General features: G+C 43.2%; 1 protein-coding gene across 3 annotated transcripts; it reads left to right on the top strand.

Moving 5' to 3' along the window:
- Positions 1-1,056: 1,056 nt before the first annotated feature.
- Positions 1,057-24,337, top strand: bltp3b (bridge-like lipid transfer protein family member 3B). Of its 3 annotated transcripts, XM_068306779.1 has the most exons (24): positions 1,057-1,426; positions 6,943-7,105; positions 8,311-8,349; positions 10,053-10,144; positions 10,692-10,881; positions 10,963-11,103; positions 11,642-11,809; positions 12,004-12,181; positions 12,268-12,351; positions 12,459-12,620; positions 13,058-13,176; positions 13,285-13,426; positions 13,527-13,720; positions 13,821-14,567; positions 14,956-15,644; positions 16,183-16,266; positions 16,794-16,942; positions 17,273-17,430; positions 17,518-17,668; positions 19,490-19,531; positions 21,545-21,804; positions 22,259-22,364; positions 22,511-22,665; positions 22,873-24,337. In XM_068306779.1, exons 1-24 carry the CDS (start codon positions 1,383-1,385, stop codon positions 22,999-23,001), a joined length of 4,386 nt encoding a protein of 1,461 aa, XP_068162880.1. In that variant the 5' UTR covers positions 1,057-1,382; the 3' UTR covers positions 23,002-24,337. The 3 variants fall into 3 exon arrangements, with proteins under 3 accessions (XP_068162880.1, XP_068162882.1, XP_068162881.1); XM_068306781.1 differs by lacking the exon at positions 16,183-16,266; XM_068306780.1 differs by lacking the exon at positions 19,490-19,531.
- Positions 24,338-24,873: the final 536 nt, after the last annotated feature.

Raw genomic sequence — 24,873 nt, 5'->3', positions numbered from 1 at the left:
ACAGAGAAACGCCTCATACACACGAACTAAAGACACAACGTGTATGCAGACAGTGTCAAAAAGTGTACATTTTCTCTATTATTATAATAATGATTCTGTAGGACTTTCCAGAAATATACTGTATGCATACAATTATCTCTTATGTCCATTTATTCATGTTCCATCGTTATTCTTCTTTATTATTACCTAGAAAGTGAAAAGGTAACCAAGTGTGCAAAATTTCTCACGCATAACATAAAATAAAGACAGCTTTTTTCAACCCTATGTATGACCTCGGTTGAAACGCTAGATGCCGCTAAAACAATATTTTTAGTGGAGAAACTGAACGCTGTCAAAGCAGATCACCATGGTTACAACGCAGAGAAAAACTTTTATGTAGGGGGTAAAGTGCACATTACTTCAATGTAACGTAAGTATCGCTTGACATAAGTATTTTTTCATTCCTGCTGCCACTGCAAAACTGTAATCAAAACTTGATTATGTCAGGACTTTGCCTTTACTCACCTTCCTGCATGATGTTTGTCCTACTTACATTTCTTAATAATAACTCAGATTCACACCTCAGATTTAATTTTCCCATTTGCTGAATCTGTTGATGGAATAAAATGTCTTTTATTAACATATTTGCCCACAACATTGTTTCTTTATTAGATACATTGTTAAATATAATCACTTTTAAACTTTAAACACAATGTGTTCAAATATGTTTAATTAAACATCCAACTCCCTCCCGTTTGGATTAATAAACCTGTTAGAGGTCAATATTGTCAGAGCAGTTCTTTAATAATTGAGAAAAGGAAAGCTTTTCACAATGTGAACACTGTTCTAAATGATCATATAGTAATTTATATAAATTATAATTGTTTAATTGTTTTTTAATTGTTAAACTACAACAGTTTGACATGAAATGTACGTTTTTGTATTCATGGGATTGCAGTACAGTACTGTATGTCTGGCTGTACCTCATCAAATAATCGCTGAAAAGTTTCCTTGATGACGTGAACGCAACACGACGCCCCGCCCAGACGCGGTGACGCCAGACGCGTCCAGTGACGCTCTGTCCAGGTGTTCTGTTCGGTGTATGATATTGCGGAGCTCGAGCCCGTTTTGGATGTTATCAGTGACGTAAAGTTTGCACGAAGTGGCTGAACGTGATATGCTTTGTCTCCCCCCGGTTGTCACACGGAGAAGCGAAATGCCGTCCTTCCGCCACCCCTCCCTCGACTCTCGAGAGAAAAAAGCGGCAACAACGCCAAGATGAAGACTGACACGACCATGAGAATTTGAGCTGTGTGTTCAGAGCTCGTTGGGAACGGCTAGCGGTCAGGCTAGCCAGCTAGCGAGACACTCGGCGGGGGCGCCGATATCGGATTTGTGCGGCCATGGCTGGGCTCATCAAGAAGCAGATCCTGAAGCATCTCTCTAGGTCAGTGGTGGGCGCTTAGTAGACGGACGGAAAATGACGACAAGGGGATTGAATCGTAGATAGACGAAAGCTATCATCAAAATGTTGCTCTACCTATAACCTTATCCTTGTTAGCTGTCAGCCTGACATTTGGCGGAACCCCCGCTGTCCTGAGACGTGGCTCGGCAGCTAACTTGCTAAATAGCTAGTGACGAGCTAATCCCTCAGCGCTCCAATAAGCAGGTTGAACCGGTCGGGTGCTTGAGTCAGATTGTTAAATATATACAATCTCAGTTTTCCTGTGTAAATAGAATTACACCTAGTTACCAGTAGAGAAGAAACACAGATCATAGAATTGGCAGTCAGGTAGACATTAATGTAGCATGATTGTGATTAATGTGGAGACAGAATCCAAGTCGACCCACATACACTTAGTGTGTACTTTCCGCTGCCCTCAAGGGACTTTCATTCGACTGCTTCCTTGCTTTGTTTCAGGGGGAGATGTTTAACTATGTTTTCCTCCCATGTAGTAACGTGGCGAGGATACGCGTCCAAGTTCAATATACTTTAATAAAAAAAAAATCACGATTGCAGTTTCCTTGTAACTGAACATAGAGTTCAAGAAATGACAGCTATCACATTTATAATGCAAGTCAAGGATGACTTGAGCTCAGCAGGATGCACATGAGCACGTTTGTGCTCACATGAAGGAATGAATGCTCACTGATGATTATTTAATTATTTCAGGATCAAATTAATTGCGATTAAGAATGCTTTGTTTTTATTACCCGTGTATGACACTACTATCACTATTGCCTTTGTCTGTAACACAGCTGCATGTCCGTCTTTGTCCTTCACATAAAGTTTGCAGCGTTTGCTCAGTAGACCATGCCTGCCCTCAGCAGCATTAGCATCAAGAACTACAGGAAATTGCTTAAAGAGCTGTGACGTCATTTGTCTTTGGGCTCCTCATCTGATCGTCTGTGTCCCGATCCGATTGGTTGGGCACAAAGCGGAGGACTCTGACCTGTCTGACCGTCAGCCAATCCTGGTCTGGTCTGCTGTGATGTCACTGTGACAGTAAAGAGTGCCAAACCAGCATCACCTGATGTTCCAATGCTGTCTGATGCTGCGTCATTAGCATCAGCATGGAGTGTATGGAGTACGAGTGACGTTGTTCCTACACAATAAAGGTGTGCTTACAGAGCAACAGGCAATGTTGTGGATGTCAACATGTCCCTTCAGCCTCCATATTGACGTTGCCAAGGACACATGTCTGTACTGCCCGCCTGTGACCGAGAAGAGCCAGCCTGGATGAGGTAGCACCACATATTTACAATCCATTGACTCATACATCTGTAATGGCTGTCCCTCCCAAGGCCAGAAACAAGTTTGACGAGGCATGAATGACAAACTGGTTTTGGGGACCTTATGGTACAGTTTTAGGATATGGACAAATCACAGCATATGACTTGTTTTTGTTGCTACAATGAGTATGGATTTCCCTGATGAATGTGTGTATTGAAGCATTTCACAGGGGATTAAACTCAGGTGGCTCATGTGGATGGCAAGATGACAAGGTGTTTATTTTTCTGCATGACAGATGACTTTAGATTATTGAAAGGCTCATTGGCCCACTACCAGATAGATAGAGATCCTGTTATAGACACACACACACACACACACACACACACACACACACACACACACACACACACACACACACACATGCAAAGTCACTCTCATTCCATTTTTCAAATTCTCTTTGGCTTCATTCACCACCCACTTCCTATTTCTTTATCTCCACATGATATACATAAATTACCACTTTTAATAATTTTGTTGTTCTGTTTTAAATTTCTGAATGTCATGCTTTTGGATGCCCAATGTGTATTTTTGCACTAAAGTCACACTTTGATGCAAATAACAGTCCTGCACATTGTGAGGGGCGTAGTTCACATTGTCAGGCACAGGGTAAGAATACTGCAAAGCTGCTGATAGAACAAATTACATAGAAGGGGCCCCAAAGAATGAGAGGATTATCATGAGAATTCACAATCTGGAAACTGATTATACTCAGGCTGTTATGTGAAGCTCTTTTACCAGTTCAGTCAAGAAAACTAGAGTTGATTTTGGCCTGATGGCTGAAGTGTAGCCTCGTTCACCTCTCCTCTGAAGGTTTTGTGAGACATGGGTCAGTTTCTGTTGTTGTGTTTGTCATCACAAGTCCCTGTAGGACTGACTCTTCCCATACTGCAATAGCTGAGCAGTGATGATGAACTCCGCTGTTCCCAGTGATCTTTCTCACTGTTGATGGGAATGCTATAATGGTATGAGTCAGTGCAGGGTTTACTTGTGGGTGTCTCATCAGTGCGTAGTTGTGTAATACATACTGTAGGTGTGCTTTTATTGCGCGACAGTGTTCTTGCTGCAGTGTGATTGGCTCTTGCGTTGTCTTCTCTTTCATGCTAACCTTTTTGTTTCTCTCCGAGGGGTCATGAATATTCCAGACCTCTTCGGCCTTAGCTGCAGTACAAACTCTCTTTAGATCCACAGTCTATCCGCAAAATGTCAATCTGCTGTCCTTTTAGGACTTTGTGAATTGTATATTTGTATGTGTGTTACTGCATTTGTGTTGTAAAGCGATCCCTCCCTGATGACTCAGTCTATTTGATAGCTGTAGAAGTTTCATAAGGAGTTTTGTTGTCATCTCAACATAAATTTCTTGTTCTGTATTTTTTCACATCACAAGAAATACTTAATGGTGGATAGGAGCATGTTTAAGCAAGCCCCTTGGGATTAGTGAATATAACTCTAAACAACTGGAAACATGTTTTTATGGAGCAACAGATTATTCATACAATAAATGTTAAACCAGAAGAAATGTGAGTGAGAAGTTCAGAGTTGAAGTCCATGTTATATGAAAACACGGAGGTCAAACTGACGACCCTTTAAATGATATTTAACAGTATTTGTTGCAAATGATGGAATATGGTGAGCTTCAGGCGTGTGGTAATTATTTTTAGATTGGATTGTTTTTCAGGTGTCCGTTCAATTTACCGGCAGGAAGTCTGTCCTTTAACAGCAGAGCAATAAAGCAATAAAGAGCAAATGACCTCTGACAAGCAGATAAAAACCTATTCAAGAATCAACAATAGTAGTTTTCATGAAAGTGTCTTTTCCATATTCCAAAGCTTATTTTTATTAAAGACAACCAGTGTCTTCTTTTTTTGAGCAACACTTTGATATCATGTCTTCATAGCATCAGTGGCTGTTTCTGTCATTTGTGCTGTGTCTTCATATCCATTCAGCAGCACAAACATTACTGAAAAGAGTTGTTAGTCGTCTTCTCGTGAAGGCTCATTACCCTCTACTGCTGACGCTGAACGGGTAAAGTGAAGGATTAAGAGGCAGATCTGAAATTTCTACTTTTTTGTTGACGAGCCAAGGCTGCTGCTACTCCAGATGAGCGATTACAGGAAAGACTGTATGATATTTTCCTCAGGAAAACTATTCCTTTATTCTTGTTTCCTTTTCCTTTTTTGTTTCAACGTTGGCACAGTTCTGCTTAAAACAAACTGGGTGTCTGTTTGAGTCACTTTTGCCATCTTCCCTTTGGCTTCTCTATTTCTGGCGGCTTTGTCATCAAACTGTGCCGCAAATGCATCGTCAGAGCTGGAAAAAGGCTGGAGTCTCCTTGTTTCCATTCATAGGCGTCAGACATCAGCATGGAGAGAGGCAGACTGAAATGTCCTCTAAGCACATTGTGGTTTTAGGGAAAATCGGGAAAATTTGGTCAAATAGTGCACAAATCATGCACAAAATAACGATGTGATTAATTTATACGTAGTCATCCATTTTCATTTTATGATACAAAGTTAGCACAGCATCAATGATATGTTAAGATTAGCTTTGACAGGGAGCAACATGGATGCAGATCTTTGTGGTAATGTTAGTTTTACATTTAATAGGCCAATCGATCAAACAAATCAAAGGAAAATTATTATTGGATTACAGTAATTATGATTATGATGAGACAGGAAGTGACAACAGAGCCAGATCACGACCAAGAGAATGAGCTAAGCTAGCTGACTGACACTTGATCAGCAGCAGGGATGAATATTTCACTGGTCACAAGGCTGAGACGCTCCATCGCCATCCGTCTCAGAGTGTGTTTCTGTATTGCAGCGTGTGTATGCCCATGTAAGTGCAAGGACGCCAGGAGTGTGTGTTACTTTTTCCTGCTTTGTTTCATTCCCCAATTCCATTTTGCAGAGTTTGAGTTTATGCCAATGCTACTGCTGAATTATTTACAGGGTTGTTGAATTAGACAAGAATCTAGCGGTGCCAAGGGAAGGTGTTGAATGGAAAGAAGCAGGAATTTAACAGATGAATCATTTAAAGTGTGGGCAGCAAAATGTCAAGGCGTTGCACACTGGACTGAGTTTATTTCATGTTGATACCGTCTGCATTTTGCTCGTCTAATCATATCTGTCCATCAGAAAGGAATCAGACCATCAGAATAAAAAATCTTAGGCTTGCACATGGATATCCAGTCATTGAGTGACTTTTAAATCTTATGTATTATTTTAATGACATGAGCACAATGAGATCTGTCACACCACATTATCCCTGCTATTACTGTGTGTTCACATTTGTCTGTTGAGACTCTGAGACTTACACCCAAAAAATGAACATCAGCATCTCAATTCCTCCAGCACTGATGAACTTCAAATGTAAACATGAACCAAAAGTTCTCTTGATGCTGATAATTAGGTAATTATCAGTATCAAAACTGTGGGCTTTGAGACTATTTGCAAATGAACATTAAGTGTACATATACATACATTAAGTGTATGAGAGATTAGCTAAGTAATAAGATAAGCTGTGTCAAAGAGTATGCCTTTAAAAAAAAAGATTATCTTGGATGTAGTCCAGGCTTTCTTGTCTTGTATTGTTGTTTGGCTGCAAACCACAGTTCAGTCTTGGCTAAAACCCAAGTATCCTGTTCTTCTTCACGTCATGTAAAGGATCTTGACAGCTTCAGAATGTGAAATCAATACTATCCCTGTTTTTAGAGATCCTGTTATACTGTACTGTCGACATGCTCAAGTCAATAATCAATTTAGTCTGCTAACTATTAACCAATAATAAAACTGTTAGGCCAGAAAACCCCAGGTCATTGACATTGAGTTTGTGTGTTCAAGTCTATTTAAACATGTTTCAGCTTAGACTAAACACACACAGTCACTCCAGCAGACAAAGCTCAGACATATAGAAAAGAATTCTTCAAGGCCGAGGTCCTCAATGTCATTGTTAGCTTGAAGTCATCTCCTGCTGTATAATCTAACCTACTTTAAAGCTGCCATAATACAGCACATATTATAGATGGAACTGAAATTAAAGGACAAAACCGAAGTATTTGAAAGTCATCCCTTTGTCCCTGTCCAAATGTGTGTGTGGAACTTTTATTTTTCCTTATCTGTCACTTGAACAACGAACTGTCTCTATAAGCACATTTCATTTGTGTCTCATAGGTTTGCTAAGAACCTGTCACCAGACAAGATCAACCTGAGCACGCTGAAGGGGGAGGGCCAGCTGACCAACCTGGAGCTGGATGAAGAGGTCCTCCAGAGCCTGTTAGACCTGCCTACCTGGCTGGCCATTAACCGCGTGTGCTGCAACAAGGCCGCCATCAGGGTGAGAAATGATCAAATATTCCTATTGAGGAATGTTTGAAATTATGTACACCCCCTTTGTGGGCAGTGCACTGTATAATAACAAACCCAAACAGACTCCAAACACACCCTGGAAACGATGAATGGATCCACATGACTTGCCTTCAGGAGGAAACTTTAACTCCGTCAAAACCCCAGTCTATATTTTTTTCTTCATCTTTATTCTTTCCATTCTGTTACACATGACCTGACAGTTCAATCCTCATTTTTGTGCTCGGTGCCATTTTGAAAAAAATCTTTTTAAATTGGTTTGCCAGATTTGAAAGACGCAGCCTGTTTTATTTGTACCACATCATCACTGACAGTCTGTGTACCACTAAAGCAGTTTTTAGTTCTATCTCTTAATCAGTATCTTCAAAACTAACAAAGCATCTCTGTTTATCCCATTACAATCACCGTGACCCAAATGAGTAAGAATGTAAGCAGACATGGATGTCATGTCACTGATATGATGCACAAGTCATTTAAAACAGCGTTGGATTTCTCAGCAAGCACCGAATCTGTCAGTGCCGCAGTGTTTATTGTAAAAGAAGCATGAAAAGGAGATCTGTGTCTGACTTCCTCATCACCATCTCTTCTTTGTGTCTTCCTGTTACTCAGTAGCTAAGCCCGACACTCACATCCATTCAAATTTCACAAAACTAAAAGGTGCTGTATTGATTGCTCCTTGTAATTGTATAATCTGATTTAAGTGGCAATAAATATTGCTGCCTTAATGAGTCAAAGTGACTTGCCTGAGCTAACCCCCCCCCCCCGCTAGTACTTTCTGGAATATCCATGACAGCTGTACAGCAGATATAATGTATCTCCAAATCAACTAAAGCCATTAATCCTGAGCATTTCTCATTTTCCCATTGACTTGACTTATGACATCTCAAGATGAATTGCTCTGTGGAGAAATATTGTAAACATAGTCGTAAACATAAGTGTTCAGTCTCTTCTGTGATATAATTTGACACAATCAAGATGATGTGTGTTGAGGATTAATGGGGCTTTTGAGCTACCTTGTCTGCCTTCTCGGCCTGATTTAATCCTGTGCAGTTCAGTTTCATTTAATTTGATTTGTACATCCCGTTAGCTGGCAATTTAGCATTTTGTAAGGACTGAAAGACCAAGTGATTGCTGTAGGAATCAGAAATAAGCCACAGTTTCTCTTTTTGTTCACAGATACCATGGACAAAGCTGAAGACTCATCCTATCTCACTGGTAAGAAGAAGATGTGTGTTTCTAGCATTACATGTATTTTCATGCCACTGAAATTTGTTGCACCAGAAACAAAAATATACAAGCTGCTTTGTAGTTTACACCCATGATAATTTGCGTAATTCACATATTGCGGTAATGCAGTTCATCACAGGGTGAAGAGCAGGAAGCCGCTGAATGTGTTGTAGTGATTAATATCATCGTAGAGCACTCTGCCTGAGTAGAGTTGCACAAACACACTGTCACCAGGCTCCAGCTGCACCACCGCTGCGTTACTGGCGCTGTCAGTGGTGTCGTTTCCTTCGGTGTCCCAGGTTGAGACCAAAAGCTTTTCGTTCTTCATCAGTGACAACACAGAGTTGGGCTTCCCAGAGTTGTTGTTGTACATGGTGTATCTGAAGTAGTACATTCCTTTGACTGTGGCGGTGAAGATGCCAGTGGCGGGGTTGTAACCATTTCCAATGTTGGAGAGGATCCTTTGATATTTCAGCGGTGTGTCCTGGTTTAAAGGACGGACTGGACTTCCAAACGCAACGCTGAAAGCCACCTTTGACGTTCTTACAGACATGATGTCTTTTAATGCCTTCAACTGCTCGTCCTGAGCCTTGGTTACCTTCCAGAGCGCCTGTGATTGGCTTTTGTAGAACTGCATGTTCACTTCGACCTCCGACAGCTTCTGCATGACAGTGCCGAGGCTTTGCTCAAACCTGCTCTGTGTCTCTTTCATGGCTGCCAGCTTCTCCCTCATGGCTGCCACCTCGCTGAGCAGGGTGCAGGTGTCAGGCTGACAGACTGCCAGACTGGTCCCAGTTCCCAAGTGGCTATAATTCCCAGTGCACAGGCTGCCTGAAGCCAACAACAACAGGAGGAACAAGTGATCCATTTTACTCTCGTCTTCTTTAAGCTTGGCTGATGGAACCTCTTTGGTGTACAGTCCTCTGTCCTCATGGAATCACTCCAGCAGCTTGTGTTTCGTAACCCTGTTTAGGTTAATTATTGTAAGAGATTGCAACAAACATATCTGGGAACTGACATCGACAAGACTGTTTCATTACAGCGTGAATTATCAGGATGAATTCATTATGAACGACAGTTGATTGAAACTGTACATTGAAACCCCCAGATATGAGCTGCCATCTTGAAAAGATAAATAAGGCCCAAGTTCAGGCGTTGTGAAACCAACTAGTACGAGTGCATGTTCTCCTGGGTATTAAACCCAAACATGATTTACATCGTTATAACCTGAGTTGTAAAGACAAGGGTTCCTGTTCAAGACACACATTACTGATCTCTGGTCTCTTATTGGTTCGAAGCCTCCGTGACCTCAGAGACTGTAGGTGGAAAGATGAAACAGACTGATTAAAATGTTGGAAAAAATTTAATCAGCCGAGTGAAGTCAGATGACTTGACAGGATGACAATAGTGCTTTGTTGGATCTGCTGATAGTGTTGTGTTGTCCTCCACCAATAACGGTAAAACAGTTGTATATGGTATAATAGATGAAATCATGAATTATTGTGTATTAAACTGTGGAAAACCCTGTGACAATCAGGCCACTACATCATAATCGGCCTGACCACACACATACTGGATGTTACAATGAGGTGCAAATATGTAGGTTAAATATTTCTAACATGTATGTGACTACTGCAGAATCAAAATCAGTTGTTGTCATTTGTGAAGTTAAACCCAATTCTTGCTTGCAGACTCTGGACAAGGTAGAGATGGAGATGAGTACCTGCGAGGAGCCCCGTCCGCCCAATGGCCCGTCTCCCATAGCAACAGCATCAGGACAAAGGTGAGCGCTGCGGTAATTTTTTTCCATGCACCAAGTACAGTAGTACCTTGAGATACTGAAATTTAATTTGTTCCATATCTTAGCTCATGAGTCAAACAACTCGTAACTCAAACAAGTTTTCATCAGTTACAATGACTAAAATTATTTTAATCTGTCTCAGCCTTGTAAAAAAGCCCCAAACCTTATAAATTATGACAAAAATCAAATTTTTTTATCACCCAGTAGACATGGATATTCTTCCTGTGCATAATTAATTATATATAAGTTACAAGAAGTATGAAAAGAAACGCAAGAAGTTGCGAGCAACATCTTAACTCCCGAAGCATGGCTCGTATTTCGGAATTTCACTCGCGTGTTCAACAAAAATATGGACAGAGTGACGTTTCATATCTCAAAAAACGTGTATGTCGAGCTCGTATCTGAAGGTATTACTGTTTAAATTAGACTCTTTATCTGTAATTCCAGATATTCTGGACTTTGCTGTCAAATTTTCAATTAATTAAAGTTGTAATCCCCTTGTTTACCTAACTTTCCCTTCGTCCTCCAGTGAATATGGCTTTGCAGAAAAAGTAGTCGAGGGGATTTCGCTGTCCATCAATTCCATCGTCATCAGGATCAGTGCCAAGGCTTTCAATGCTTCATTTGAGCTCTCCCAGCTGCAGGTCTACAGCGTCAACACCAGCTGGAGCATCAGCGACCTGCGATTCACCCGCATCCAGGACGCTCAGAGGGGAGAGGTTAGCACTGCTCTTCATTCTTTTTATTGAAGCAGACAAACACACATGACACTGTGTCACTCGGACATCCGTTTGGTCCAGATCCTGACCTTCAAGGAGATCAGCTGGCAGATGATCCGCATCGAGGCCGACGCCATCCAGAGCGCTGAGCACGAGATGTTGAGCGCCCCGATTCGCCTCATCACCAACCAGTCCAAAATCAGGGTCACTCTCAAGAGACGGGTCAGCCACTCAGACACACAGACATGTGCTTTGGATAAGTTCAGATGATCTCAACAGGAAATTTGATGGATCAGGCATGAAACACAACATCCTGTTGTCCACTGTGAATTTTATCCCTCCGTGTGGGCTCATAGGCTGCAGGGGCAACAGTGATTCATGTACAAAACTGTTGTTCACATCAAACAAAGACATAACTAATGTTTACTTTGATGTTTAGTTTTAATGAAATGCAGCGTAAAGACAGCCAGAATTTATTATCAATTATTTTCTTTTTAAGGGTTATAATGGCTTGGTGAATAAAACATTTTTCATAGACCTCAAGTTTCTCTAATACGCTGTAAGTGCAGATATATTTCCTTTTGTATAAGTGGATATTTTTATTTTTTTTTATCCTTAAAATTTAGTAATTCATTTGCAAGTAAGCACCTCATACCAGAAAGGAGTTTCTTTTTGAGTGTCATGTTACATAAATGGGAGCTATTAGGCTACCTCCACCTGCATAATTCATGTTTATACCAACTGGCTGTGCCTGATGCAGATTAAGGACTGTAATGTGGTGGCCTCCAAGCTGATTCTGATCCTGGACGACCTGCTCTGGGTGCTGACCGACTCCCAGCTCAAAGCCATGGTGCAGTATGCCAAGTCACTCAGCGAGGCCATGGAGAAATCTGCGCAGCAGAGGAAGAGCATGGCCACAGAGGATCAGGTGGGACACACATCCCACTTACACGAAGATCTCCTAACATGGTGCCACGCAATGGTTTTCTCAGTGGTTGGTTTTCTGTGGTGACGTGCGATGCCTCACCTGCTGGTCAAGTTCTGTATTACATTCAGGTTCAGATGAAATGCAGCGGCAGCAGCACCTTCACTTTTTCATGTTTGCGCATCTGTGTTCACCAGGTATCATCTGCACCCCCCTCAGCACAGCAGGTGCGCACCCAGCAAACTTCCACAGCAGCCGACCAGAGCGCAACCATGGCGAAGCTTTTCAGTGCCTACGACGTGTGTGAGACGTCCCACCACCTCCAGATCACACACCTCGACCTGCACATCTGTGACGACAACCACGCTAAGGAAGGTACGATACATATATTTTCATTCTTGTCTTTATCAATGTTTCCCTGAATGTTTTATTGAATGACTTTGACTTTTTCCTCTCTGCAGTGAACAATAAGAGGATAACAGGTGGAGCCATGCAGCTTTCTTTCAGCGCCATCACTCTGGACTACTATCCTTTCCACAGAGCAGGTATGAAACCCGCGGTGATATGAAGACTCCGTTACCTTAACATCACTGCATGCATGTTGTATGGGAGCAGCTAGGTTGGCTTCTCATAATGTCTGTCTGATCTTCAGGTGAAAGCTGCGTCCACTGGATGCACTACAGCGAGGCCACCAAGGCCAGAGAGAACTGGGCCCGGAGCGTTCTCGATGAGTTCAAGTCCAATGTGGAGATGTTAAAGAGCGCCATTCGAGACCAACAAAGCCCCGCCCCTGCACACAGTTCCCCACAACATGGTAAACACAAGGTCTCAGTCACACACTGAATGTTGTTAGGTATGAGATGATCATGTTCCTGGCGCCCCACGCCCACACGCATGGCGTCATCCCTGTGGGTTTTCTGTCCTCCAGTGTCCCTAAGGGACGATGTGTATGGGCCACTAGGAAGTCAGGAGAGAGCAGAAGGTGGAGTAGGGCTTAGGGAGGCAGATGGATGCCTAGAGTGGAGCTCACACACGCAGCCTCCGGCCCAGTGCTGCTGGTGTCTAGAGCCAGGTACCGCGGTGTGTGTGCGCACAGCTTGGTGCGGTGATACACACCTTTTTTTCTTCTGCCAGATGCAGGGGCTTCTCATCTGAGAACTGAGTGATTGTTCTTTTTGCCCTTCTTTGTTCTTCTGTTTTCATTTTTGTTTCCCCTCTATCCTTCCATTGATCTTTTATCTTTCTCTGCAGGCAAGATCAACACCTCCTCCACCTCTTCCTTCAGTCCTCCCCCTCCTCCTCACAGCCCCAAGACGCAGCTCATGTCCAGCTCTGTTGTTCTCAGGATGGCTGATTTCAGCATCTACCAGGTCAGTGTAGAAATAAAACCAACTTACAATGCTTTGTCAGTGGAATCAGTGAGACGACAAAAATCTCCACTGCTCACTTTTAACGTGATTACTTTCCCTGTGTTGCAGGTATCAACAGCAGACCAGCGCCGCTCCAGCCTGAAGGCCATGATCTCCTGCAATAAGAAGTCTTTGTATCTTCCCTCAGAGATGCCAGCCATTCATGTGGAGTTTACAGAGTACTACTTCCCTGATGGAAAAGACTACCCCAGTAAGACATGAGATTTAAGACACATTAAAGCAGTCTAAAAAGTATGAAAACATAAAAACCTCACCGTCTCTTCCACCTTCTCAATATCCTTCTTATGCAGTCCCTTGTCCTAACCTGTATGCCCAGCTGAACGCACTACAGCTGGTTCTGGATCCCCGCAGCCTGGTCTGGATCAACCTTTTTGCCCTGGACCTCAGGCAGAGTCTGGAGCAGTTCATGGAAATCTACAAGCTCAACGATTCGCAGAAGCCAGACGAGCACGTTGACATCAAGGTGGACGGACTCATGTTGAAGGTAGAAGAAGAAGAGAAGAGAAGAAGAAGAGATTGACACGTGATGTTAGTATGTATTCTTTGGCATTCATGATGTTTTCATGGTTCCCACTGTCTATTAGTTGGTGATTCCTACTGACTGGGATGCCACTTGCCCTCCCGACCTTCCTCGCTCCATCTCAGTGCAGACGTCAGAAATGGTGGCTACGAACACCCGACACCCGGCCAACTGCACCCGCTCCCACCTTGAAGCCCTCCTGCAGGCCTTTGAAGAGGAGCCCTTCTTCTCTCCCTTGTTTTCCTCATTCCCTCGCTCCTCTTCCTCCCTACCCCTCCTCCATCCAGCATTCCAGCGCCACGCTCACGAACAAGACACCAAGCTCCACGACATCTATCGGGGTCTGGTGGTGCCGACGATGAGCACAGATACCCTCAAGATGCCGGCTGCAACTGACTTTTGGTCATTACATTTTGCCCAGTTCTGGGTGGACTATGAAGGCACCCGGGGAGGCAAAGGGCGGCCACAGCCCTTCGTGGACTCCTTTCCACTCACTGTGTGGGCGTGTCGGCCCACAAAGATTGTCCAGCACCAGGAGAAACTCGGAGGCGCCACCGGATCAGGTTTACACAGGAGCACGTCCGGAGAGGCGGTTGCACGTCTGCAACGGAAACGATTGCTAAAGGAGTATTACAGCGCTGAGAGCGCACATCCTTCATCTCACAACAACGATGCAAAATTGCCATCCAGTAATGGACTCCACAAACCCCTCTCATTGGATAGTCTGCCTTTGACTTCGTCTTCTTTGTCATCAAGTAAAGATGCAGGTGCACATATATTGGTACACGTACAGAAGCATTTAAGCGCTCAGGTGTGTATTTTTCTTTGGAACTTCTTTCTAATGTTACACAAAGATAGGAATTAATATTTGATTTCTCCTGAACTTCATACACATTGCAGCAATGTAAGGATGCATTTTCTTTTGTTCAAAAATGATTATTTCATCTTAAATGTATTGATTTTTCACTTGCGTTCTGATGTTTACATGCATATCAGTGGCAGTGCTAACATTTAGCACGTATCATGTTTGCCATCTTTGTGTGTAAGGATTCTTATTAGCACTGAAGTACAGAGAAGTGAAAAGTTGATGGAATTGGACAAAACAGCACAAAAATGAAATTTGTTCAGTTATCATCAACAACTTTTTGTGTCAGTACTGGATCAATTTATAGCAACTCTGTGTGTGTCTGTGATTCCAGGTGAGCCACCGGCAGTTTGTGTTTCTGATGCATCTCCAGCGGAGCATCAAAGCCCTCCAGCAGACGCTCCAGCAAGACTTGGATGAGATGAGCTCCAAGAAAGACCGCAAGGACCCTTCTCCGCGTCCCAAGGACCACCAGCCCTTCACCGTATGCCTCGGACTCCTGCTGAAAAGCGCTGAGGTGTCGCTGATCCTGCAACCCGTTCCTCAGGCTGGGGGTTCAGGATCCCCTCTGGGGTCTGAGCTCTCCCCGTCGGAGAGCAGAGGAACTCTGGAGCCAGGGAGCGAAGGAGGAGACGGAGTGGAGAAGGTGAACGAAGGAGCTGGATCTGGCACTGAAGGGGGAGGAACAACAAAAGGGACGTGCACTGTGGACCAGTTGTTGTGTGATGAAGGCTCCGATGGTGGAGTCCCACACGGTCCTGCTCCTCTCGTCCCCACCTCCTCGTCAGCGACACATCCTGACTCAATTCATAAAACCTCAGTAGAGGAGAGGACTTCTGCTAAGATCCCTAGGAGTTTGGATAACGGGGGTGAGGCAGATGGGTTGGCTGGGGGTGAAGAAATGAGACCCGGACTGGACTCCAAACCCCAGATGGGTGACGCCCTGTCTGACCCCCTCAGCAGCAAAGACTGGAATGATAAAGACTCTGCTGCTGCCACCAGGATGCCTCAATCAATGTCCAGGTATTCACTTTATTACACAAATAGGACGTTAATGTATTCAGGCCATTTAAATTTAGTCCAATTTATGTGCAGATATGCTGCTTTCAGCTCCTTTTTATTTTTACATGAAGAAACAAATTTATGAGTGAATGGCTTCACATTAAATCCATTATTAGCTGCTTTTCTGGGTTTTCTGGGTTTACGTGTTGGACCATTTGTCAAATAAAGAAACCAGTGTCTTTTATTATTAAAATTATTAGTCATAAAGGTGATCAGAAATGTCCCTTACACATACCAGATTGGATTGATTTAAGTTGTGACCCATAAAATTTGTTTTTAGACTTTATAACAGAACCTGTCCTGTGCTTGAACACAAGCGCTGTGTGTCAACTTCAGTCACCTGACATTGTGACTGTTTCAAGTTGCCATACCTATCTGTGTCTTCATCCGCTGTCCGTCTGCTCGTCTCCTTCTCGTCATTCCTTCACTCATTCATTTTATCCCTCTTGGCCTTTGCTTTGACCAATGCAAGATGTGTGTGTGTGTTTTCTCTACCAAGGAAAGGAAGTTTGTCTGTGGTTTCTGATTTCCTCAGCTCCTCAAACTCCAGCAGATCCACCTCCCTCTATTCCATGTCCAACATGTAAGGCACTGGATCTGTGACTAGTTGTGTTAATGGCTGTTTGTTTGGTACTGTATGTGTGCGTGTGTGTTTTTATTCTCATGATCCGTGCAAGGAAACATATCAGTGTAAATGTCGTGTATGTTTTCCCCCGGTATGCACGGATTTGCATGAATGCACGTTGGTCGTTGTCTGTTGGTGTTAATGAGTCATTCGTTCACTTGAGGTTAACGGTGGGATGAAAAAGCCCCTTGAATGGAAAAGTCCCCTTTTTCTGTTTAGCCTTCTCGGTTTGTCACTTTCATTCTGTCTACCTTGATTTTTGTAAAATTGTTTCTGACATTTTGGAGGAGAACAAACTGGATGATCACATTAACGCTACACGAGGGACAGAAGCAGTAATTCATGATGTGACAGAGCACAGATCTGGTCTTTCTGGTCTCTAAAGTCAGCCATATATCAGCGGCATGCATGGACCTTCATGAATGTATAATTTAAAACGATTGTCACACACTTCTCTGCATGACTCCATTTGTTGTGTGTTGTAGTGGGCGTTTGATGCGGGACCGCTCCCAGTCCAGTTTCTCAGTTTCCTATAAAAATATGAAGAAGAGCCCATCCTTACAGTCACTGGACAACATCTCCATAGACAGCTACTTGATGGAAGATGGAGACGCTTACAGTCTGCTAGAGAGAGGTATAACATATTCTTCCATGCATGGACGCTGTAATAACCTTTATTTCTCACAATGGGGTAACTTGTTGTGTTATTGATGTTGCCCAGTCCACATAAAATTTTTGGATACTGAAAAATACTTATCCGGTGTTCTTTTCATGTGTCAGACAAGATTACTAGAAGAAATATTATTTATTTTGCTTATGTACTGTAGGGTTATGTATTGGCCAGTAAGTGGCAGCATAGCCTCAAACAGGTATTTTAAAGCTGCAGGGGAATCTGATGTTATTTGAAAGCTTCATAGAAGTAAATGTGTCGTGTCATTTTTCCGTGTATTTTTGTGCGGCACAGATGACGTGTCCATCTCTGGGTTCAAGGACGCCATCAATGAACAAAGTGCAACTGAAGGCGCCGCCGAAGCAGTGATTGTTCAGGGACAGGAGGGAGGCGAGTCTCCCGACTCGGTCAGCGCTGCCTCCCAGAGCACTGATGACCCCACCAAAGATATGGTAAGACAAGAAAGCTTTTTTTTTTTTCTCACTATTAGTGGATAGCGCTGACCATAATTTCACTGACTCTGCTCTCTGCACCTCTAGGTGTCAGTTCTGGTGTTGAAGGTGCAGTCGGTGTGCGTTGGCATGGAGGCGGTGGGCGAGAGCGGGGCCGTGGCCCTGCAGGTCGGCCATGTCATACCCAACCAGCTGGGCAACGTCTGCCTCAGGCAGTACCTCAGCAACCGCAGTCTGGGTGAGAAGTGGGATGTGCAACAATGTGCATTGTGTGATATTTTGGACCCTTTTATTTGCTCTAGAACGTGATCTATTTTTCAAGCGCCGGTTGGAGGCACATCCTCAAGGTGTACAGTGGTCCCTCGTGACTCACGGTTAATGCGGTCCAGGACCACCCGCAAATAAATAAATTCTGTGATAGAGACAAACTATTTATTGTATTATTTACGGTAATTTAAATGTTTATGAACCCTCCCTATACTGATATTAAACCACCTTATATCTGTATTACCTTTTTCCACACTCTTATAGATTCTTTAAAGTGCTTTTAAGTGTTTCTTTAATACAGGTAAGTGCGCTGCATTCCTTGAGTCACGGATTGCAGCACACTTTTTGATGTTGTCAGCCAATAGAATGCGTGTACAGTACCATGTGACGACCTACTAAAAATCCGCGATGAAGTGAAGCCATGCATCTTGCAGCGCAAATTTTAATTTCATGATATTCCATGAAAATATCTGACAGATGTTAAAGGAAAAGTGGAAGATAACCCCCTCCATGAAACAAAATGTCAAAAGAAAAGATAACCAGTGAAATAATCTGGGTATGCCCTAAGGAGACTTTAAAGATCTTAAAATGACTTTAGCTCTTGAATGTAATTTTCCATAAATTTGTTAAAGATATAGATTTGGGTGCCCTTAAGGCTGATTTGAAAGTCACACAGCAGCCAACTAGAAAACAGTTTCATGTCATGTTTTGGTAACGGTAGTTTCCAAACATCAGATTCTGACTGAGTAATTTTTTAACCGCTGTGAGCCTCTGTGGTTGCCATCAAGCTAGCCATAAACCCAGATTAGGATGTGAAAATGGAGGTGATAGAGAGCAGCAAGAAGCAAAGCCGTTTGACATTGAAATCCGTTGAATCCCCGCATGAAATTTGCGAAACACTGAAAATCACATGTTAATATCTGTATCCAATTGCTTTGTTTCTCCGACTTCTTTTCAGTTTCACAACAGGTGGACTTGTGTGTGTGCTGCACATTCATTTGCAGTGGAATGGTGATAGAACAATGAAATCATCCTCTTTTAGCCTGGTTGCTCATAAACCTTGATTTCATTATGTCATGTCGTCTGCCACCGGCTGAGAAATCTCCTGCCTGGTGATCCAGTCAGAATGGCAGCCCAGCACAGTTTCCATCGCGCCTCATTTCTCCGTTATAGCCCGACTGAATGGACACACTCACACTTCTGTCCTGTAGGCAGCAGCAGCTCTGACAATAAAGCATGAAAATAGTTCTTTTAAAACAGGAGAGAGGAACAAACTGCTCCTGAGTTTTTCAGATGTGGGTTGGGTTATCATATAACTTAAATCCACCAAACTAGACTCCTATCAAAGTAGAGCTGCAGCCTGTTTATCAGGTTCACATTAGTGAACGGGCATTTGTCAACACTTTAACATAATTGGAGCAGCAATAAACCTGAGCAGGACGGAGCTGACTACAGTACTCGGTGGGTGTTTGTGGGTTTAGACCGCAGTGTGACCGATGATCTTTACTCTTTATTTTGAGATGACTGTGTGACCTGATTTAACAGCAGAGGAGGAAAATAAACTCAAGTACAGAGAGAGGAAGGGTCTCCAGCTGACTTTCAGATGTATTTGACATTTAAAACCTATAGATAAACCTCTAGTGGATTAAAATGAAAATAAAAATCATTTTCAGCCATTGTGTGAAAGAACCCCCCCCCCCCCCCCGTAGTCGCTTGATTACCACACACGTATTTACACACTAACATTAACAGCCACCCCTCCTGTTACTGACCTTGCTGTAACTCCCCACAGGTATGGTGTGTTCAGTAGCAATACCTGCTCAAAGCAGCCAAGGTAACAGCTCTGTGTTCACTTCCTGTCTGTAACTTAACATGCATGTCTTGTGTGTCGCCGGCCCATCTCATTTCCAGACTCTGGACTCTGTTCGACGGCATGCGGTGCAGACGCACACAGATGCAGCGTGTTGCATGAAGTGTGTGTTTGACGGCTCGTTCTTCATCAGTTGTGGGTGTTTATGTGACATTGAGATCTCATTACCCCGCGTGTGTGTGTGCGTGTGTGTGTGTGTGTGTGTGTGTGTGTGTGTGTGTGTGTGTGTGTGTGTGTGTGTGTAGCACTTAAGAGAGGTTAAATTTGACAGCAATTGAGTGAGTGGTCCCATTATTTGCAACATTAGGCCCAGATACTTAAGTGTGTGTGTCTGTCAGGCACATTCAAATTAACTGCAACTATTTCTACAGACTGGTATTAACCCCTGATCTTCCTTTTCTCTTCTATGGCTAATTTACCCCCCCCCCCCCACCTCCCTCATCTCTCCACTGCAGCAGGCGTTGCGGTTTCAGTCCAGTGATTCAGGCAATGAGAGAAGTGCCAGCTTTACCCTTTACTACCTCGCGGTCCCTCCTCCTCTCCCCTGCTACTGATTTTTTTTCTTCCTCCTCCACCTTTCCTCCTCTACTCTTCCCTCAAGCCTCCACTCCATCTCCATACTAATCCTCTCCCATTTACCCCCCCCCCCCTTCCACCTTTTCTTCCTTTCATCCCCCTCCCTCTACAGGCCATCTTTTCTCTTCCGTCCGTCTTATCACAGTCACTCAGTCCTTCGCTGCTGGCTGCCCCTTCCCCGCCCTCTCTTCATTTTTCTCTCTTCTCACCCACCTCCATCTCTACATTGTTGTCAACCTCAGTTACTCAGGATGGACAGAGAATACATCATACCACCTTATTTAGTGTGTACACACACACTGATGTGTTTGTGAATGTTTTTCCTCGTCCTGGAACTGCTGTGTCGTTATTAACCCACTGTTCACTTCAGAGAGGAAATGTGACGCCCCTCTCATCGTCTTAATGAAAAGACTTCTTTAAGTGGCCCCTGTCTTGTCTGTGTGTGGTTTCTATCCGAATTTGTTCTTTAAGTTTCATAAAAGGAGGGTTTCCCTGTATCTTTGGTTTTAACACCTGCCAGCTTTGACTTTCATCAGCTTGTGCTCCTTCTTCACCCTATACATTTTTAATCACCCTTTGACTCGTCTTTTGAAGTGTGTCATCTCAAATGTGCTGCTGCAATTCCAATTCAGGGTATTCATATTCGTAAACTGTCAAAGCTTCCATTTTTTTTAATCACCTCTAAGTTTTGTTTGTTTCATGACTTCAATTACTGAAAGGAAGATAAAAATAATTTAGTGATTAAAACTGTGAATGCTCTTTCAGTGGGAGTTTCCACTAAAGCATTGAATCTCTACTTCTCACCAATATTTTAACTTCTGCAGCACAAAACCCGTGAGATTGTGTAAAATCTAAAAATTTAATTCTTCCGCAGTTCTTTCTTTCAGCTCACACTGTGATATTTTTTCTTTTCCTCCGTCTTGTCTCTTACTCACCCACATTAAAACATGGCCTAACAAACGCCCTCTTTTTTTAGGTAATATATGCAAGTGTCATGATGAATGTTTATGGGGCTTGAAAGTCTAAAGCGTCGACACTATCATTACATTCTGAACTTCTCAGAAGAAAATGTGGCGTGCAGATACAAGAAAAACAAGGCAGTCAGACTGCAACATCCCGCGTCACCCCTGAATTCAACATTGTACCCTAACCTACACATTTTTGTGCCTCAGGCTTCCTGAAAATGTTGCTTCTTGATGATACATACAGTAGAGCTATGGGGTAGCTGCTGTTAGCTCATGAGGCTAACGGTGAAGCGATTTATCCCTCGTTTATGTTGCAACCGACTGACAATTGAACTGCATTTATTAATGTGATGCGTCGAAGAAAGGATGAAGCGTGTTTCACTTCACAGATGTGGTGCTGAAGCGAATGCTAACCGCTAACTGTTTCTTCCCTTAGGTGGCGGCGACTTGAGCTCCACGTCCGTCAGGGGCCTCCGCAGTCCAGAGTTGCAGGCTCGCTTGGAGAGCGGGCCCTTCGCCGCCGCCCACTCCCCGTTGGCCGAACGTAACGGCTTCCTGCAGCTGCGTCTCCACGGTTACCATGCAAGCTTCTTGATGTCAACACTGCATAACATGGCCCACTTCCTGGAGGATGACTCTGTGTCACAAGTTCTGCCAATGGAGATCAGTGTCAGGGACACACACATCAATATAAGGGTGAGGAGAATAGGCAGTGTGTGTGACGTTTAGAAATTTTAGTTTTGCTCTCAAGTTCTTGCTAAACTGTGTACATGGGAAGATTTGGCAGGACATTTGTCCTAGTTTTTCCAGCCGTATCGCAGTAATGCATCCCATAATTCACTGCCATACAGTTCAGCAGCCTCTGTAACCAAGTCAAATAGTTTGAACCTTGGCCTAATTGGAATTTGGATTTGAAGTGAATGTTTAATGATTTAGAAAGGCCTTTTTGCCTTTTCTCTAGAGTCGCTTCATGGCTGAGTAGGTTTGCAGTGCAACTGATATAAAAACCTGGATGTAGATCATTTCTCTTTTGCACACACACACACACACACACACACACACACACACACACACACACACACACCTCCACCGCACACATATTCTACAAGTCAAAATGCCAGCACTGGACATGCTCCTTGTGTTGCTGCAGGATGACGGTCCCCGGGACAATCCGGACTCCGAGGCGTCGCCGATCGCCCTGCACGTGGACAGCCTCATCATACACAGAAGAGACGACGGCTCTTTCTCCATAGGAGGTGATGAACGCGCAGTCGTTTTCGCCCGCCGGATATTTCCACCTCCACTCGTGCTGATTCACTGCAGTTACATAAATGCTTTTTAAGTTCACTCGGTGCATCCACACCTCCTGATTCCCTCCTGTTGTCTCTGTTTCTCTTGACAGTGGATGCAACAGAGACCAAACCCAGGAGAGGGAGCGTGTTGAATGATGGCGCTCTGACTCCAGTTCCTGAGGCTGTGGCTGCCGTCTGCTGTGTGTCAAAAGCGACACAGACTCAAGCCCTGCCCAAAAGTCCTCCTCCGTCCTCCAGAGAAAAGGTGAGGCACCCGTAAAAGGACAAATGTTTGTTATTGAGCTAAAGAATCTCCACCAGAACATTTCTGGAAAATGAATTTGTTTTTTGTGAATTAACTTTTCTCTGTCATTCTTTAATTCAACCGAAACACCCCAACAATGAACAACAAAAAAAACAAAGAACAAAAAAAAACCCTAACGCCTCCTTGCGGCTGTTCATTGTTTCACAGGAGCTGGTGGAGGAAAATGAATGTTTGAAACTGGAGCTGTCCCGTGCCAAGATGGCGCTGGCAGAGGCTCAGATGGAGAAGGACTCGCTGTTGCACCGCTTAAAGAGCCTCAAACTCAACACCAGCTAGACCCGGCTCCTGGTCTGATGTCGTCAGGGCTGGAGTTCAAGGGTCATAATGGAAGACAACATCAACAAGCAACAGAAAAAAATTAGGGGGATGTCTTGACTTAGATGCTCCCTTTACATCCTGATTTGCTGACTGAGCCACTTAAGACTTGAAAATAATTCCTTCATGAAGCAATCGGAGTGAAGACTCAAAAAAGAATAAGTCTTTTCACATGTTTTGCTGTCTGTTTCGTGCTTTCCGCTTTGGGCTGCGGAAAATGAGAAATGTCATTTGGTGAGTCTGTGTTTGGTCATGTGTGTGTGCGCGTGTGTGTAAGCGGGAGGAAGGATCAATATCTATGATTGTGCCTACACGATACCCCTCCCACTCTGTTCTTGTTGTGTAAGCAAAAAAAGACGAGCTTGATTCAATCCTGGAAGTTTTTGAAGGAAAACTGAATGTTGTGTCTTCAGAGGAATGTCTCAAAAAATGAATTATTTTGCACTGTGTTGTAATTAAACTTGTAATTTAGTGCTTTCATAGCGAGAGGAGAGAAACGACTCTGTCCCCCTGTCAGAGTGTGTACAGTGTACATTGCATAAGAGCGCGAACACGTAACTATTTTCATCAAACGGTTATCCGTTTCAGTCGAATGTGTTTTTGTCTCAACCAGAACAAGCAGGTCATTACCAGAACGTTTATAATATTCAGTTCCGAGGCTGTCAGAGAAGTGCCCCACGAATAATGTCTGAACCCCCCCCCCTTCCTATTTTTCTATATGTAAATAGCTACTTATCATGTGCAGCACTTTTAAAACAGAGGCACTGTCAATACAACTATCAGAACCGTGAGAGGAGAAGCAGAGATTTTAAAACGAAATATCAACACTGGCATTGAAGCTGCCTAATTTAGTGTGTTTTGTCTACATTTCTAAACTGCATTTTTCACAAACAAGTGTTGAACATACAGGATACGCCTGTGTGATGACTTCAAGAAGCAAAATGACAAGATCCTGAGGGACATTTGTAGCAGAACGGTGTCACCCAGTGATCAGCAGTTTACACATACAGGAAGCCGTGCTGTTACCTCGGTCCGGGTCAGTTCAAATATGTCGCTTCGGCTCCGGTAACAGATGTGAGGTGTGGAGACTTGAAATACCAGGCATTAGGGATTTTTTTCATCTTTGGTTTCTATATGCATTCATCACAGTTGTCCTCAACCTTCCCTCGCTGGGAGTCTGTGGAGGAAGAGGGGGAAAAAAACAACGGGAATAAGTTGTCTTTTGTTTGTCAAAGCTGCTGAAATACTAATAAAATGTATCACCTCCAGTGATGTCACTTGAGGTGTTTTATCAGCTTTTCTTTTGTAGTGAAAGTTCTTTTGTTGAAAAAACAATTAAAAAATAAAATCAGTTGATACCTTGGGAGATTATGTGACATTAAAATGCAGATTGACTCATGCTTTTTATGTGATGTTTACAGAGGATTGCATGTTCTCTGAAATGATGACATCACATTTATATCCATTGAAAATGACTTACAAGTGTTTAATTATATTTAAAGTTTAAAATAATGTCCACAAAAATGCAAACGCTCACGTAGAAGGATGCAAATACGACACTGTAAGTACAAGTTACATTCAGGTCTTCTAAAAACTTCAATCAGTAATTTTTTTATTTAAAATCTGAAAACTTCCAAACCAAACAGATGCAAAATCTCACACAAATGTAGAGGACGTAATTCTAATTCTTCCGAGATTACCTCAAGGCTTTTAATCTCATTGCATGTGTTAATTTCACCCTGCATTTGTAATTTAACTAAAAATAGGTTTTGGAGCTTAGTTGTGTGATAAGTTGTAATCAAAGCCTCTGCGGGATCCGATGAGCTGCACTGA

The sequence above is a fragment of the Antennarius striatus genome, chromosome 22, assembly GCF_040054535.1.
Source record: "Antennarius striatus isolate MH-2024 chromosome 22, ASM4005453v1, whole genome shotgun sequence".
Classification (NCBI taxonomy): Eukaryota; Metazoa; Chordata; class Actinopteri; order Lophiiformes; family Antennariidae; genus Antennarius; species Antennarius striatus.
The sequence above is the reverse complement of the archived record's forward strand: the minus strand, read 5'-3'. Positions and strand labels throughout refer to the sequence as shown.